This window comes from Vipera ursinii (assembly GCF_947247035.1).
Source record: "Vipera ursinii genome assembly, chromosome: 12".
Taxonomy (NCBI): Eukaryota; Metazoa; Chordata; class Lepidosauria; order Squamata; family Viperidae; genus Vipera; species Vipera ursinii.
The window spans coordinates 14,266,051-14,283,317 of record NC_139525.1 but is presented as its reverse complement, the minus strand read 5'-3'; the positions used below and the strand labels follow the sequence as shown (position 1 = coordinate 14,283,317).

General features: G+C 42.8%; 1 protein-coding gene across 1 annotated transcript; it reads left to right on the top strand.

Moving 5' to 3' along the window:
* The first annotated feature begins 687 nt into the window (after positions 1-687).
* IRS4 (insulin receptor substrate 4) lies at positions 688-16,679 on the top strand. The gene is made up of 2 exons (XM_083372295.1): positions 688-4,500; positions 13,652-16,679. The coding sequence occupies exons 1-2, from the start codon at positions 960-962 to the stop codon at positions 13,654-13,656; spliced, it is 3,546 nt and encodes a 1,181-aa protein (XP_083228421.1). The 5' UTR covers positions 688-959; the 3' UTR covers positions 13,657-16,679.
* The last annotated feature ends 588 nt before the right edge of the window (positions 16,680-17,267 follow it).

The window sequence follows — 17,267 nt, the reverse complement described above, 5'->3', positions numbered from 1 at the left end:
TGCGTGTGTGAGGCGCCGTTTCTTGAAGGAAAAAAAAAAGTTGTAAAAGGGGAGGGGGAGAAAAACATCCAGCATTCTCCGCCAAAATGCCTTCCTGCCGTGCTGATTGGCCGGCGGCGAGGGAATCGCGCCCGCCGATTGGCTGCCCCAGCTGCCGTTCCGTCTGCAGCAGCCGGCCTCTCTGTGTATGTGTATTTTTTTTTTCTTCTCAGTCACTCATCTTACACGCACGCACGGAGCGGCTCCGGCCTCCGTTTGGCGTCGATTCTACTGTGTGAGAAGATGATTGGACGGCGCCCAAGCCCCTCCTTCCGTGCCTCTTGTCTCTCCAAAAAAACACACACATAACACGCCTCGGCGTCGTTCCACTCCCTGGCCCCCCTACTATTAATCACTCCCGCCGTTCATTGGGCCGAGCGGCCGCCCGTCATTCTCAAAGAGGCGGAAAGAACCCACCCGCCAGCCGAGGGCGGGCTGACTGACGATTGGACCCTCTGAGAAAACTCCGCCGACTCCCATTGGCTGCCGCCCCGCCCGCTCCTCCAAACACGGCCGCGGACTCTCCCCGCCCCGCCTTCTGGGCGGGCCCAAGCGCGGCCTCGCCTGGCGTCCCCCTTTTTCCTCCCCGCCCGCTCGCCCGCGCGGGAGGGAGGGAGGGAGGGGGGGTGGATCACGTGATGTTTTCGCCGTGGTGCCGCCGAGCCTGCTTGCTGGTGTGAGGAGAGAAGCGGGAGAGTCGGAGCAGCCCGGCGCGTCCGACCGGCGGCCGTGAGGTGGAAGCCGCCGTCGCCTCGTAGGCCGGGAGCCGCCAGCTGGGCCGGCGCCGAGGAGAGACCCGCGGCCGCTCATGTCCGGCCGGGCCTGGGAGACCCTTCCCTCGTGAGGGCGGCTGCTTCCCTCCCTCCCTCGCCCGCCCGCCCGCCCGGCGTAGCGCTTCGGACCCTGCCCCGGCCCCTAAGATGGCGAGCGGGATGCTTGGCCCCGCCGGGGAGGGCGGCTGCCCCGCGCTGGAAGGCAAAGGCGAGGCGGCCGCAGCAGCAGCAGCAGCCGCCACGGGAGACGGCGGCGGCGGCGGCTCGTCCAGGCTGGCGGCGACTGAGGAGGAGCAGGAGCCGGCCGAGAGCGCTCCCTGCCCGCCCCCGGCTCAGCCCCCGCACCATCTCCTGCTCCTGCTGAGGAAATCGCCCAGCAGCTCCCTCTGCCTGGTCCAGGAAGAGGACGCCCTCTTGCCCGGGGACCCCGCCGCGCTGGGCCGAGCGGGAGCCCCTGCCACCCCCCTGGGCCGGAGTGGGCCTCCGCTCGCCTCTGCCCGGGCCTCTGCCCTGACGCCCCCGGCCAGCCTCACCTGGGGGGACGACGTGAGGAAATGCGGCTACCTGAGGAAGCAGAAGCACGGGCACAAGCGGTACTTTGTCTTGCGGGCGGAGAGTCACCTGGGCCCGGCCCGCCTGGAATACTATGACAGCGAGAAGAAGTTCAAGAGTAGCTTAAGGGCGGCGGCGGCGGCGGCTGGAGGCACTGTGGCCCTTTGCTGCCCATCTCCCAAAAGGGTGATTCCTCTCTACCAGTGCTTCACTGTCAGCCGGAGGGCAGATGCCAAGCATAAACACATCATTGCCCTGTATACCAAGGATGAGTATTTTGCCATGGTGGCTGAGAACGAGGCCGAGCAAGAAGGGTGGTACCAGGCCATCAGTGAGCTCATGAGCCAAAGCAAGAGAGGGTTCTTGGAGCAGGAGGACCAGGCCGATCAGCAGCTGGACGACGACGACGAGCACTACGGAGTTGCCCTCTGCCCGGGAACGGTGTTCAAAGAAGTTTGGCAAGTCAACGTGAAGCCTAAGGGTTTGGGGCAGACCAAGAATTTGACCGGGGTGTACAGGTTATGCCTTTCCAGCAAGGCCATTCACCTGGTCAAGCTCAATACTGAAGTACCCTCCGTCCACTTGCAACTAATGAACATTCGGCGATGTGGGCACTCGGAAAACTTTTTTTTCATTGAAGTGGGCAGGTCAGCCTCCATTGGACCAGGTGAGCTATGGATGCAAGTAGATGATTCGGTGGTTGCCCAGAACATGCATGAGACTTTTCTAGAGACCATGAAAGCTTTAAAAGCCTTCTCTGAGTTCAGACCTCGCAGCAAGAGCCAGTCTTCTGGTGGTGGCAGCAGTACCAATCCTATTTCCTTCATAACTACCAGGAGGCATCTTGGTAATCTACCCCCTAGCCAGACTGGCCTACAAAGAAGGTCCCGAACTGAAAGTGTTACAGGGGGGACTCCTCCCACTACCAAAAGTAGCAGTGCTTATCGCTTCAGAACTTCTAGTGAAGGGGAGGGGACGATGACCAGACCATTTAGATCAGTTACTGGAAGTCTGATTCATTTGAATACTGCAAGGATGAACTTGGGCCGCCAAGAAGGGAGTGGACGATACGTTAGAGCAGCATTTAGCTCTTCTTATCACACCAGGTCTGCCTCTCTACCAGTTTCTCATTTTCCTTCTACTACTAGCCCCATCAGTGTTTCTTCGGGAAGTGGGCATGGATCGGTGACCGATAACTTTGTAAGGCCTTCCAGTTCATCTGTATGTGGGTCCCCAAGCGATGGAGGTTTCATTTCCTCTGATGAATATGGTTCTAGCCCCGGAGACTTTAGGTACTTTCGTGTGAGAAGTAACACGCCAGATTCCTTGGGCAATACTCCACCAATCAGAGAAGAAAATTGTTTAAATGAATACATGTCCATGAACAAACAGCAGGCAGATAATAGTTCAAGAGATGATTACCGGGAGGCTGACAAATGCTTTAGAAAAAGAACGTACTCATTAACTAAGCCCGCTTCAGTACCGGGACAACAGAAAACAACACAAACTACTTTAGATGAAGATTCCTCTGGAAGCCATGGACGCCTGTCTTGTTCTGAATCGCCAAGATTCAAAAATAACCCTGAACTTGAGTATGAGGAATCAATTCTTGATTCTGTATGCAATCCAAGCAAGAATAAAGCCAGAGATGATGGGTACATGCCAATGATGCCAGGAGTTGCATCTTCTCTCACAAGCAACAGTGACTACTTGCCAATGACTCCTAAAAGCATGTCTGTTCCAAAACAGATTAACAGTTCCTGGTTGTCATCTCAGGCTGATTCTAAAGGATACATGATGATGTTTCCCCGAACTGTCTCCTCGCCTGTACGTAATCCCTTAACTGAGTTTAATACTAAATCTGGTCATGAAAAGTCAACAAATAATGAGTACATGGATATGTCTCCTGGAAATTCTGCTGCTCCAAAGCAACCCTGTGATCCAGATTATATGCATGCCAACATCGATTCCAAAAATTTTGGCTCATATTTCTCTCTCCCAAGAAGCTTTAAGGCTGTAACCGGTGAACATGATGAATATGTTCCAATGTCATCACCTGGAAAATTATTGTATGTTGGATCTGAAAATGGGAAAAGCAACGAAGTTCTGGCTAATGGCCTTTCCAGATCACCCCATCTGAAAAGTTCAGAGGAAGGCCTTGCGCAGAACAGGGCTACCAGGCCTACAAGACTTCCACTCGGTACTAGAGGTAGTAACACCATACCAAGAATGTACGATCGCACAATTCCACTTGAGCCATCTAGCCCCGGTGAATATATAAATATAGATTTTGGTGAGAAAGCGAGTAACACGCCATATTCTTTATCTGCAGAAGGCTCTCCATCATCTCTTGGTTCCAGTAGTGACCACAGGCAGTCGCCGCTTTCCGACTACATGAGTGTTGATCTGGACGTCCAGTCCCCCAAAGCTGCTAAAGAACTATCTAACTCTTTGACGGACATTTCAGTTTATGCAAATTCGAGTATCTCCAGAAATCTGCCTGATGCTGATTATGCTAGGCTTTCGTTTGGTACGGCTTGTGTCAACACGGCACATGGTCGGATTGATGCCTACACCGAGATGACCTTCAACATGGCAGCTACACCACCTGGACCATTTGCCACAGAGAGCAAAAACGGATTAAAGATTGATAGTCCTCCTTCTATAGTCAACCGACTGTGCATTGTTGACCAATATGCTGGACACAGAGACTTCCCTCTCTCTAATCCTGATCCTCCCGTAGTACCTAAAGTCATTCGAGCTGACCCCCAGGGACGGAGGCGGCACAGCTCCGAGACCTTTTCTTCTGCAGCCACCGTGACCACTTCTTCCTCTTTCTTTACTGACAGTAGTAAAAGGCACAGCTCGGCCTCTTTCGACAACGTGTGGTTGAAACCCGAGGAACACATTTCAGATGGCCACGAAAGCAAGATGTCCAGAGATACTTCAACTGGGTTTCAGAATGGCCTAAATTATATAGCTCTAAATTTACGGGAGAATTCACTAAACTGTGAGGAGAGCCCTAACACACCAAATTGCCACCTCTCAAACGGTACTCTGAACCTGGAAAGCGGAGTATATGTAAGCATAGATTTCAGCAGATCAGACAGTTTGAAGTGCAACTCTGCGAGGAAAGGTTTGTAATTTTGGCAGGCGCCTGCTCTACGGCTTAATGCATGTAAAGTTTCAACATACTGTTTTGAAATGCAACTTTATAAAATGTTATGGATGCACCTTTAACCCTTTTCATTTTCCCAAACCTTTTCCTTGGGCGGCATCACTATCCCCTAAACAGGGCCCTCCTTCTCAAAGTATGGTGGGTGTTCAGTTGCTGTCAAGGACAGGTTGCAGAGAACTGAAAGATTCTGAGCAAAACCAACAACATTGACCAAAGAATTAAATCATTGTCACTAAATCTTAACTCTTTGACATTATATGCTTTTTTCCCCTTGTTCAGTTGTCCCTATTGTGCTTGGTAATACAGTAGTCAGATTTAAAGCATTTGGGTAGGCATAAATCATGTTTGCATTTGTAATCCCCAAGTTTGGCTCAAAAGTTTTACATCTTTCAGTATAGTAGCAAAAAAAGCAATAGATGTACACATTCTAAAGCATTTTGAACCATCTGTTTTAAATCGTAATGTTTCAGATGCCTGAAATTTATTTTCTAATTCATAGTTTTAGAGACCCCTTGCAAAAGAATTTACATTTTCTCAGGTCTTGGAGAAGAAATGCCCCAATTACAATACAGTCCCCCCCTTTTCCCCCCCTGTGGGAGGTCACGTTTAACAGGCTGTAGGCCAAAGCAAGATTTGCAGCGTTATTCATAGTATTTTAACTTTAAAATATACCGTAGTAGTTTTATAAAAGTAATTGTTACAATGAACTAAGTTGGATTCTCTTCCCCTAAAGATTTCTGGGAGCAGTAGTTTTTGGAAGAGAAAGAAAAATAGAACACACCTCAGTGTGCTCTATTACATGATTGCATGATTCTAATTACTGTTTAAATTATGGTCACTTAGCAACTAATGATTATTTTCATGTACTCTCTGTACATAGTATTTAAAAATACCAGAATGACAACTGAGTAATAGATGACTATGTTTTTTTTAAAGAACTCTTTGTCCCTCCCTGTAAAGACATTATAAAAGTGTCCTAGAGTCCCAACATTTTGAACAATGTTTCTGTGTACGTCTTACATTTTGGGGGCTGAGTCCCCTGTTAGAGCTCCCATCATCTGTGATTATTGCTTATACTAGCTGAGGGTTGGGGGGGGGCGGAGGGATGGGGTTGTACTCCAATGCTTCCTGAAGCCACCAGGTTGGGAAAGTGCTCTACAGCCTATGGAAAAGATTACATAAAAGATGAGTCAGTCCGTAAGCAGGAGGGCACTGGGATTTAGAAAAATATGCAGCTTGCCTTGTTCTTTTCACTTGTTTTGACTCTGGCGAGATTCAGAGCGTTTTAAGTGTTCCCCGTAAGCTATTGAATTTCAGTCGTGTGTGGAATTTGTCTTTCTTTAAATTAAGGGCGTTCAGTTTCATTAGAATGAAAACTAGCGAGACCTTATATACTGCCTTTGGAGCTGCTTTAAGAAATAACTCAGTTTATATCTCAAAGTGTAATTTGCACTTACCAGCATATCTACATATATGAAGTGAGAAATTGGCTTTCTGTATCTGACTGTAGCAATTTTAAACTACAGATTACGTTTTTAGCACGTTACTATCTTTTTGCCTATTGATACCTCACTTGAAAACCTAGGAGAAGGGTTGCGTTTGCCCCTGCTTAATTTATATATTACTCCATACTGAGGTTTACCATGGTTAACTCTTTAAATATGAAAAGAGATGAAAAGTTTGGGACTGGGAGTGAGGACAGTTGCTGAGTTTGGTAGAGTTTAAGATTCTGACTGTTATTTCCTTATTCAAAAGCTATGTATATGCAGTTTGTGTTGATGAGAGTTAGTGTATTGTAGGCAGTTGCTACCATCCAGCCCAAAATTATGAGCGTTTAAGCTTATTGACCTAGAGCTCCTTATTTAATCACCATATTTGAATAAAACCTGTTCCCAGTGGTAAAAATGTGGTTTCCCACTTGGAAGTAGTTGGGTGCTTTTCCGTTCCTACAGTAGTAGCGTTTTCAAGTGTCTCTCCTTAGTAATTGCACCAAGTGGAACAATGAAATATAATAATGTCAGAGTAGGTGGCTTACGTCTGTCTTGTTGCTATGTTCTGGCTTTATTTGTAAAACACCACAGGTCCGATAAGACTTTATTCTAACATACTGTAGGAACCCAACTTTCGTGACTACTAGGGCTTCGTTTTGTCGTGTGAACTTTGAAACAAGGATAAAGTGAATAAACAATGACTAAGTTAACCGTGGCTCGGTACATTCTGTGAATACAGCCTCTCTCATTTCGTCAGTGAGCAAAGAAAGCATGAACATCATGATACGCCTATTCAAACTTGCTTAGGCTACTTCAAGGCTGTGTCTGGGATATGTTTGTCTCTAGATGTTACAGTCTTAATAACAAACTTAACTCAGAGGTGTTTCCAGTATTCTGTGATTAAGAGCTAACCATAAAGGTGCAGCTTCTGTGGAGGATACAGGCTGAATTGCTCATTTAATTTAAGTATCTCCACTGAAATTCTCTAACGTTGTTTTGCGTGTTAAATGCAACAGATTTCCCTTAAGTATGAATTATGAATCTTGATTCCTTTACTCCAAGGCATCATACTTTTCTTACTAAGACGAGCAGTCTGAATGCAAACATTTCTGCTTAAAATTGTAAAGCAAAACGTGAGTTTCCCGTAACTTGTTGAATACACGTTTTTCTCAGCATGTTTCACATTTGGCTTACTAACACATAGGTCTTTTGCTTAAAAAAGATTATTGCTTGAACATAATTGCATATAGTTTCTGCAAATAGAACTTGAAAGGGTTTGTTCTTCGAACTCTTAAATATACTAACTAACACAAAAACTTATTGAAGTCTGCAAAGTTTCCTTGTGAGAAGCAAGACTCATCTGCCAGTAATTGTGCTGTACTGAAGTTCCCATTTTTCCTGGGATCCAGAATATTGCTAGCAGTTTTTTCTATTACTATGCCCCTCCTCCAGGCTTTTTATGAATAGGAAGAGTTGATTCCTCTTGCCAAAAAACTACTGGAAACTAGGGAAGCAGAACATTATATTGTGATAAATTGAAGGTGACATCTTGTGAGCAGGAGTAAACATTAGACTGAAGTGAATTGTAACAAAACACCAGTCATTTCTTCTCACAGAAAAGTCAGTTCAGGCTGTGGCAGTTTGTAGCAAAGCAGTGGAAACAGGAGTATCCAATTCAACTCTACTGTTTATTCTCCCAAGCTTGTATTTGAAGCTTCTTTTGGCAAGTGGTTTTAGGAAGAAGTGTCAAGCAAAAAGTCAAGAACCTTCTCCCCAATCTTTTATTTCCCCCCCCCTCCGTAAAGCCCATTTGCTTTTAACACAAGCAGCTCCCGAAGTTTACTACATTAGGTCAGAGCTAAAATGACTTGTTTTCATTTTCACCTAGCGTTAGGTTTTTCTAAATCAGTGACTCCTCAATTGTATTGTTTTGGCATATGCAGTTGGGAAACAGTTTACACCTCCTCCCCTTATAAATAATTAAAAATGCAACATCTGGTCAAGAATCTTAAAATGGAGGTAATTTGTACAAAAGAAAAAATAACAAAAGATTGAAAATTATTGGGAGAAAGAATATAGGCTAATAATTCTAATAATACACTTTTCAGATGTTTTATAACATTGGGAGTTCCAAGTTCTGGCACAACTGTTTATACATGATGCACATATATGAATTTGGTAAATTGTGTGCAGTCTTCTACAGTGCAAGGAAAGCTGTTTCAAATACAGGCAGTCCTCGACCTAGGATCGCAATTGAGCCCCAATTTCCTGTTGCTAAGTGAGATATTCGTTAGGTGAGTTTTGCCCCATTTCTTGCCATGGTTGTTGAGTGAATCACTGCAGTTGTTAAGTTGGTAACACAGTGGTTAAGTGAATTTTGTTTGCATGTCAGGAGGTCGCCAAGGGTGATCACATGACCCCAGGACATCACAACCATCTCAAATACAAACCAGTTGCCAAGCAGCTGAATTTTGGGGATGCTGCAATGGTCATAAGTGTTAAAAAGAGTCATTTAAGTCACTTTTCCCAGTGCTGTTGTAACTTTGAGTCATCGCTAAACAAATCACTATTGGAGGGCGGTTTAGATTGCAATAAGAATGAAAGAACAAAGCATTGTTGACTCTAGTTACCTGGCTTGTAAAAATTACATTGATTGTAATCATGAAAGGAACTCCTCTACTCTTGACCTTGTCCTGTTTGTTTGACCTGAGAAAATTCCATTCCAGAGCACCATCTGTAATAAAAATATTAGCATAGTATTTCACAGCCTGTACTTGTAGAGGGTGCTAAATCTCTAGTTGGCTACAGGGCTGCACCTGCCACCTTACTCCCTTCAGATACTTATCTGGGGCTCTGTGTGTCATGCAGACCTACCCAGCCAATTATATATTACCAAAATAATCCACTTTTTCTAACCATGACTTGTTGAGCAAATCATGGTTCAATATGGTGTGAAATGTGTATGTATAGCCTGCTCTTACATGCTCAATTTAATAATACGCTTTCTGCATTGTCAGTTCCTATCATTTTCATACTCAAAGCATTTTTAAAAAAAGTCTTTTAACACCAGAAGTGCAAATCATGGTTTAATTTTGTTTGCGGTTCTGAATTTTTTTGTTTGTTCAGGTTGTAGTTTATCAGTTTATCAGATAAACTACAAATGACAAACGAATGATGAACAAATGACAAAGCAGAAAATACTTTGTTAAACTGAATGTATAAAAATAAGATTGCTTGCTTCCATGCATGTTGTTCACTCCCAGTCTTCTAAACTTGAGAAGGTGACCTATGGATATTTGACATCATATTTATTTATTTATTTATTTATTTTAATTCCATTTATATCCCGCCCTTCTCCGAATGCTTAAAAGATGCAAAGAATTATTTTACCTGCAACTTGAGAAGCATTTTAGTAGGGAAATAAGCACAAGAAACATTAAACTAAAATTTTGGTTGAAAAGTTGCATATATGGTATATTGAAAGGAAAAGTGTGGTTGTTGGAAGCTTGGCTTGTATTCCTGTTTAAATTACTAAAACAGGGCATTTCTTTATTAACATTCTGTTTGGTAAACACTCATTGTATCTTGCAGTAGTTTAATGGAAGTGTTTCAGCTTTAGTATTCTTTAAGCATGTTTTACTCATCTGAATTTATTGATTGTTCAGTGTGCAAATCTGTCTTAACACACACCGGAATCTGTTATGCTACTGATCAGTGTTGGAAGATGTAATAGCATTTAATATTTGCATTGAACTTACATGATTAAAGATTTTCCCATATAAGAATAGCAAACAAAAATCTCTCTAAATTGTTAATGAATTAAATGTCCAAGCTTCACAGTTGAATCTGCATTTTTGTACACTTCTTAAAGTCATTGCCACTTCAGTGCAGTCATAAATGAGCAGGAATTTGGGTTTCAAGATCCTACCTGAAGGTCGCAAAAAGCACTTTATAAGTTTCTTCCTAAAACATGTAGGAAGAGAGATCTGAATAATTGCAGGAGTCTGAGAAAAAAAAATCTGCATAAGCAAAAGTGAACAAAAAAGTGACACGTGGCTGCAGTTGTATTGGAATGATGTATTCTCTTTCAAATATTGTGCAGACAGAAGCGTCGGTTATTCTGAAGTATTGCTAGCATATCTCCCTGAATTTGAGGAGGCAAATGGGAAGAAAAAGTAGAAAGTTTAGCAGCTGGTGGATTGTCCAATATTGGAATCCTAGCACGCATTACTTATTAAGATTAAATACCCAGGATCTGGTTTGTTCCCAGATGCATAATTTGCTCACATTTGGAACACGAGCCAGGCCTGGTTTTGAAGCTGAAAAGTTTCTAAGCGGTCTAGGGGGAGAAATGTGAGGTTAAATAAAATATGGAGAGTTTTGTTTAAGGTACATAATACAAAAAAGGGTTTCTTCGTTAAAAGTGAGGAAATATCTTTTGAAAACTGCACAATCTTACTCTGTGGAAAGGGCTGCTGCAGAGAGGAAGAAGAGAAGTAGGAGAAATCCTCACCACTGCTTGCCCTAAAGTTATGACTCATCCATAAACTGTTTGCATGACCCAGAGAGCTGCCAGCTCTGCCCACCCTGCTAGTTGCTGTTTGTTTGTTTTTTAAACCTGGGTCACATGTAATTTTATTAGGCATCTGAAAGGCAGCCTAATGACTACCTTGGTACTGTACATGTTGAAACAGAAACCTATGGCTTTCTGAGACGAATTGGCTAGGGCAGGGGTCAGCAACCTTGGCTCTTTGATGACTCGTGGACTTCAATTCCCAGAATTCCTGAGCCAGCATGGCTCAGCTTGGAAACCTCTCCCTTTCCCCTCAGCGTGGCTGGCTCAGGAATTCTGGGAGTTGAAGTCCACGAGTCATAAAAGGGCCAAGGTGGCCTACCCCTGCTATAGACCAACTCTACGTCCGGTGGAACTACTGGTTTGTACCTTTAGAGCAGGGGTCTTCAAACCTGGCCCTTTTATGACTCGTGGACTTCAACTCCCAGAATTCCTGAGCCAGCCTGGCTCAGCTTGGAAACTTCTCCCTTTTTTCTCAGCGTGGCTGGCTCAGGAATTCTGGGAGTTGAAGTCCACCAGTCATAAAAGAGCCAAGGTTGCCTACCCCTGGGCTGCTAAACTGAAGAAGGCAGAGCATCAACTCATGCCACAACTATTGGAATGGCCATCTTTTCCCTCGGTGGGCTGGGGTCCCTCCTGTTGCTTTATGATAAGGGCTTTTCAGCAACTGAAGCTGTACCTAAATGCTGAAATAAACTTCACTCAGATTTTTTCTGCCTATTAAGCCATTGTTGAACATACAGGAACTGTTTCAGAATAGAAACAGTACTTGCAATAGGTAAAATAACTGTTTGCCTGGCCTCTCATCCTGATAGACAGATACAGGTAGTGCCACAATAAAGAAACCTAAATTAAAAGCAGACGTTTTATGAATGGATACGGAGGTGTGTGTGGGGGGAGAATATAAATTTCTAGTACAAAAGGACTTTCTTTTTTACCCCTTGGGCCCAATTTCTGTTCTACATGACCTCCCACACCCTGGATGTATATATTGGGTCTTACATTAACAAAACACTACAATTGGTGATAGCCACTATATGCACCTGTAAATGTTACTATGATTTACGTCCCCATCTTAATGATTGGGCATTATGCACAATTATTTGAAATGGGAGGCAACACATTAGAAATGATTAAATATTAAATATTTTTAAAAGGACATGTTTTTGGAATAAGTTATTTTAAGAGTCAAGATTTCCTTTTAGGGCGTCAATGATAGAGCCATCCCACTGTTGCTTCTACTTTTGTCTACCTAGGTGGAGGAAGGTTTCCAGTTTAATTTCTTTCCTGTGTAAATCAGATTATTCTTTCTTATATGTGACTCTTATCCCTCCTCCCAGGCTAGAATCCTGCCCTTGACGTGCTTGGGTGTTTTTTTTTTACATATAGGAAGTATTTGATCCTTGGTAACATTCAGATATGATCCTAATTTGCTAATAGAATTATTCAACAGGATATTTGTTAACATGTGATTCAGCCCTTTGAGGCAAGAAAGAATGGGTACATAGAGAGCCTGTTGTTAGGGGAGGACCAAATCCAGAGGGAGGAATTTTGTAATCACACTGAACAGTGGGATAGATGATTGTTTCAAACACATTCAGTAAGTGGCTTTAGCATAAATGAAGGGGAGAGCTACTGATATCTTGCAGTGGCTGGAAGAGAGATCATGGCTGGTGTAATTCTAAAAACTCAACGTTCTCACTTTTGTTCTGCTTTTGGAAGTAAAGTTGTTGATTGGGGCGGGCAAGAGTTTCATTTATCTCTTCTTTCCAGTAAGTAATCTTTTGTATGTGTGTCATCTACCTCAGATCCCCAATTCCTGAATGATGACAAACCCCATAAATAACACAGTTTAGGATGGTTGATTATATACACAATACAGGTCTCTTCTCTTTTGCATTCTCTAAAGTATAAAAATACCTTAGTTGCTGCTGCTTTCATAAAGAATTAAGGGTAAAAATCTTTAGGCTGTTATGTTTTTGTCCAGTAGTTCCAAGGAAACATTTGTAGGGAGTTGTGAATAAGCTGCTGGATGATAAAATTCTTGCTTATCCTGTCTGAAAAAAGTAGGCAGAACTTTGACATTAGTATTAAAAAGTAAGAATAAGGTAAAATTTTGGATTCTTTTTGGATCCAATTCCCTCAGTTGTTCAACTGTGTTAATTCTGCAGGAAAATCTTAGGCATCCACAGAATTTTGCTTTATAATCTTTCTAACTTGCTTTGGTACAAGGGATAGTTGGGACAAGCCCCTCCACCTCCAGTGGGGAGCCTAATCCTATTCCTGGGTATAAATTGTGTAGCAAATAACAGCATTTGGGAAACCATAGGCCTGGGAACAGAGTTTGCTTATTTCAAGGATGCCACATTCAACCCAGGTGGTAAGTTACTTTGCATGCTAAGTTGTGCCACAATTCGCTAGAAAAACACAGGCAAGTTTTTTTCTCTGTTGGTGTTTCTTATCTTTTGAAGTATTGTGAAAAATCAACTCTTAGAAAAGCTGCTGTGTGCAAACAGCTTACAGTGACCTGCATGTGCTTTGGTTTCTTCAAAAGTTTTAATTTATTAAACTAATGGATCCCTTGATTTATCTCAGTATGAAATACTTTGAGTCATTGAATTTCTTCCGTGTTAAGGGGTGAAATGAAATTTTAATTTTTTAAAAAAAAACCCAACAACATTAGGGATTGGACATCATTCTAGTAAAATAAATATCACTCTGCAGAAGTATCCATATATTCTCTGGGCCGCCTTAAAGAAATGCCGGACAAGTTAATCTTCTGGACAGCTGAGATTGTACAGGTTACATGTGGCACCTTAGAAAAGAAATTTGGCAAACTTCCGTGATAGTTGTGAAGAGCAAGGGATGGACTGGGTTCAGTGGAATTTTTTTATGTGGTTTCATTAGCCATAAATTGTCCTTGAAAGCATCTGAATGTGCCAACCAGGATTTTAGTTTGAATTCCCCTAGAAACAATGCGAAACAAGCACCTCTCTCTTTCCCCTCCCATTTCAGTTGCACTAAAATATTTTTGTTCTTTTCCTAGACTGATGGCATTACCATGGAAACCATTGTGAGAAGAGCAGGCTTTCCAGCTGGTATCTCCATAATTGTGTGGTGCTTTTGGAAGCAGGGCCCATCTCCAGCCAACTCTGTTCCCTTCCACCAGCACAGACGCGGACATGCATCATTGGAATGAGATTTCACTGAGGGGTGGTTGAGTCTACCGTCGCGCTAATCCAAATGAACTTTTGTCATGGATGAATTTGGAGGAAAGAAGGGGTTTTTTCCACCTCTCTTCCCCACTCTGCTCTCTGGCTCTCCTAGCACCATCTGTGAGACGATACGAATGCTTGAGTAGAAAAACAATAACTTCCTGCACTGCTTCTACATCTCCTGCACCAGTTTTTTTTTTGTTGTTGTTTTGTTTCAAGAGGTCACAGTATCAGAGAAGCTTCCTATGATGGGTTTGCTTTTCTAGTACTTGAAGTGATGGATGAAACAATTTACCATTGGCTTACAGTTTTGTCCCCCCCCCTGCAATTATAAACCCTTTTTGAGAGGATGACGTGTCAAGGCGATCATCCTAAGCGAACGTATTTGCAACTCTCATCGAAATCAGTAGATCATAGTTTCAGAGCTACAGGCCTGCAGCTAGTCTTTTGGATAGCAAAATTCCAACACACACACACACACACACACACACACACACACACTACTCCCAGTTCCCATTAACTGAAACAGTAGAATCTGGGAGAACTCTTCGTTTCCATTGCCTGCTTGTTCTTGCATGCACCATAGAGATGCTCTTGTTTACCTTTCTCCCTGCCTCCTCTAGAGTAGCTACCACTTCTCCCTCCCACCTGGGGAAAATAGTCCTTTCTCAGTTGTTCCCCTGGTGGCCGCCGATGGTAGCTGCAATTGCTGGAAAGCAGGTGAACTAACTGCCGGCTGGTGGGTGGGAGCACCTAGCATGCTTGCCTCCTTTTCATCTTCAAGAGAGAGCGAGGCAAGCAGAGGTCATAAGTCTCGTACTCCATTACGAGGGAGTAAGCGTCAGTGAATTTATTGGTACTTAAAAGGCACGCATGCATGGGGTGGGGCTGTGAATGAACAGTCCCCTCTCGTGCCGATTGATCCCCACTAGGTGATGGTGAGATTTCATAGCCACGAAGAGCAATTTGCTATAAACAAGAGAAGAGGTACTCTTTTTTTTTTGTTTGTTTGTTTAATTTCATTTTACGGTACAATAAATTTATGAGTTCTATATCTTTTTTAAAAAAATAAATAAATCTATGTCCTCTTAAATTTAAGAGTGTTCTGAGAATATTTGGAATGTAAAAAAAATAGAACTGAAGAATTGGTTGTATCTTGATTATACTTAAAGCATTTTCTTATGTCCCTGTATAGTTAACTTCTATGACTTTTAAATTTTGGATAAATGGGGAGTTGATTTTTTTATAAGCTGAAATGGGGGGGTGGGGAATTGCAACTGTATATTACCCTTGCATTACCATGTTAATGTGCTGTAGAGCTTTTATAGAGAGAACCCCTTAACCTTACACTTTGATAAAAGATCCCTTTTATTTGGAGCCATTCTTTTATTTTCCCCTAAAGTTAGCAAAAGTGCAACTAATAACTTTATTATTAATAATATTATTATGCCTAATTGGGGAAAAGAAGGCCTTTCTTACTATGGGAGTTGTTTAAAATTGGAAATTCAAAATTATAGCAAAAGCTAGGTACATCATATCCTAGGCTTCTGTCATTAGAGAGCTTGATGCTAGGGTGGAGACATTGAGTGTGCATTAATAATTAGAAGCACTGATATCGGAGTTGAAAGCGGGACGCAGATCCCCAGGTGCCACGTGGCTGATACTCCTTTACCTTGAACATTGTACAAATATGAAGTGCTGCCTCATGTTTTGACATCTGATCTTTTGTAAAGCAAACTAGATCCTTTTCAGTTTTGATGTCCATCACCATGTACTGGAATCTCTTTTTTGGGGGGGGGGTTGATTTGACGTGCTTGTCACCTAACGGTCTAGGGAACTTTTGCCCAATATAGCCGAATACCGATGAATTTAGGTGGAGTGCTGTAATCGGAAAGAAGAAGGAAAAAAAAGTTGCAGGGTTTTAAGAGCACAGATGAGTTTCTCCATCTATTAAAACAGGATTTTCAAGGGTAAAGTTAACTAGTTGCTGCTAAACAGATCTTAACTTTAAAAGTATGACCACTTTTCTAGACCGCAGTGCTGTCTTGCCATGTTCTTTTGGCTAGGAGTATATAAATTAGCAATGCAGTAGGCTAGCCCTCACCAAACCGAGCGTCCCGACCAATTTGTTTAGCTTGCCTATCCCAGGATCCCCAATTCTGGGAGTCTGAACATCTCTGGAAGGGTACCAGTTTGGAAGAGGCTGGAGAAAGGTACTTTTACATCTCTTCGTTGAATAAATCAAATGGGGAGGGGCGACAGTTCAAAGAGGTGAATTGTGAAAAAGGCGCGTTGAAAGCCACATGCGCCACCTATGAATTCCTGAGGCGGCCGTTAGAGCACTGATTTTTACAAATGCTGAATCAATGGGTAACCTCACAACTACTGGTACAAAGACTTAACAGGTACAGCATAATAAAATATGCAATCTTTCTTGTCTTAGTTTACAGCAAGTAACTTATTCAGTATTGTGCTGGAGGACCATCTCCTAAACATCTGTGTGGGCCACCTTCCAGCCACCCGTTTGATGCTGCTGTAGAGTACAGAGAAAGCAACGATGGAACAATGTTTGTCCTGTACATTTTAATTTGATATTGGGACACTTGTCTGTACAAACTGAAAAACATACATGGTTGAAATTGTTCATTATATTTGCTATTTCTGCTTCACTGATCTGTTTAAAGGTTTGAGCTGATTGATCTGGCTGTGTCTTCCATTGTAAATATTGTTACATTGTTTTTTCATGGTAAAATGCAGCACATTTGCAATTTTGGGAGACTAGCTTGAAGCTCTGTATAGTGTTTATATTTATCTGAATTGGCTTTCCATAGAGCTACTTGCAGTAAATGTGTTCATGTAGTGAGTGGTTGAGTGATTCTTTAGACTCCTGACTTAAAGAGTGACACACACCCGTGTTCAATTCATGCTAAGAATGGATTTAAATCTTTAAAACGCTTCATGTATACCTCTTCAACTAAACACTTCTGTGGGGTGTTCTGAATGTCCCAGGGATACTGTTGTTTTTTTTTTTAAAAAAATTCAAAACTATAGCAAGCAGGAGCCCAAGTGTCATTTAAATGAAAGTATGATTTAAGGCACTTTTTAATGTGTTATAGTTTAACTCCTATATAGCTCCTTTTTTTTCTTTAAAGCAAGGGATGTCCAACCTTGGCAACTTTTAAGACCTGTGGAGTTCAGCTCCCTTAATTCCTCAGCCAGCGTGGCTGACTGGGAATTCGGAGGATCGAAGTCCTGAAGTCTTAATATTGCCCACATTGGACAGCCCTGCTTTAAATGGAGCATGGGGAAAGCTTGTTTAAAGCAAGGGGTTGCACTGTAAATCATTCCCAGTCATTCACTTCATTCACAGAAAATGCCTTTCCAGATGTCTAAAGTAATAATATGAGCCAGAGGTCATGAGTGGCTTGTGGTCATTTGTACTGCGGT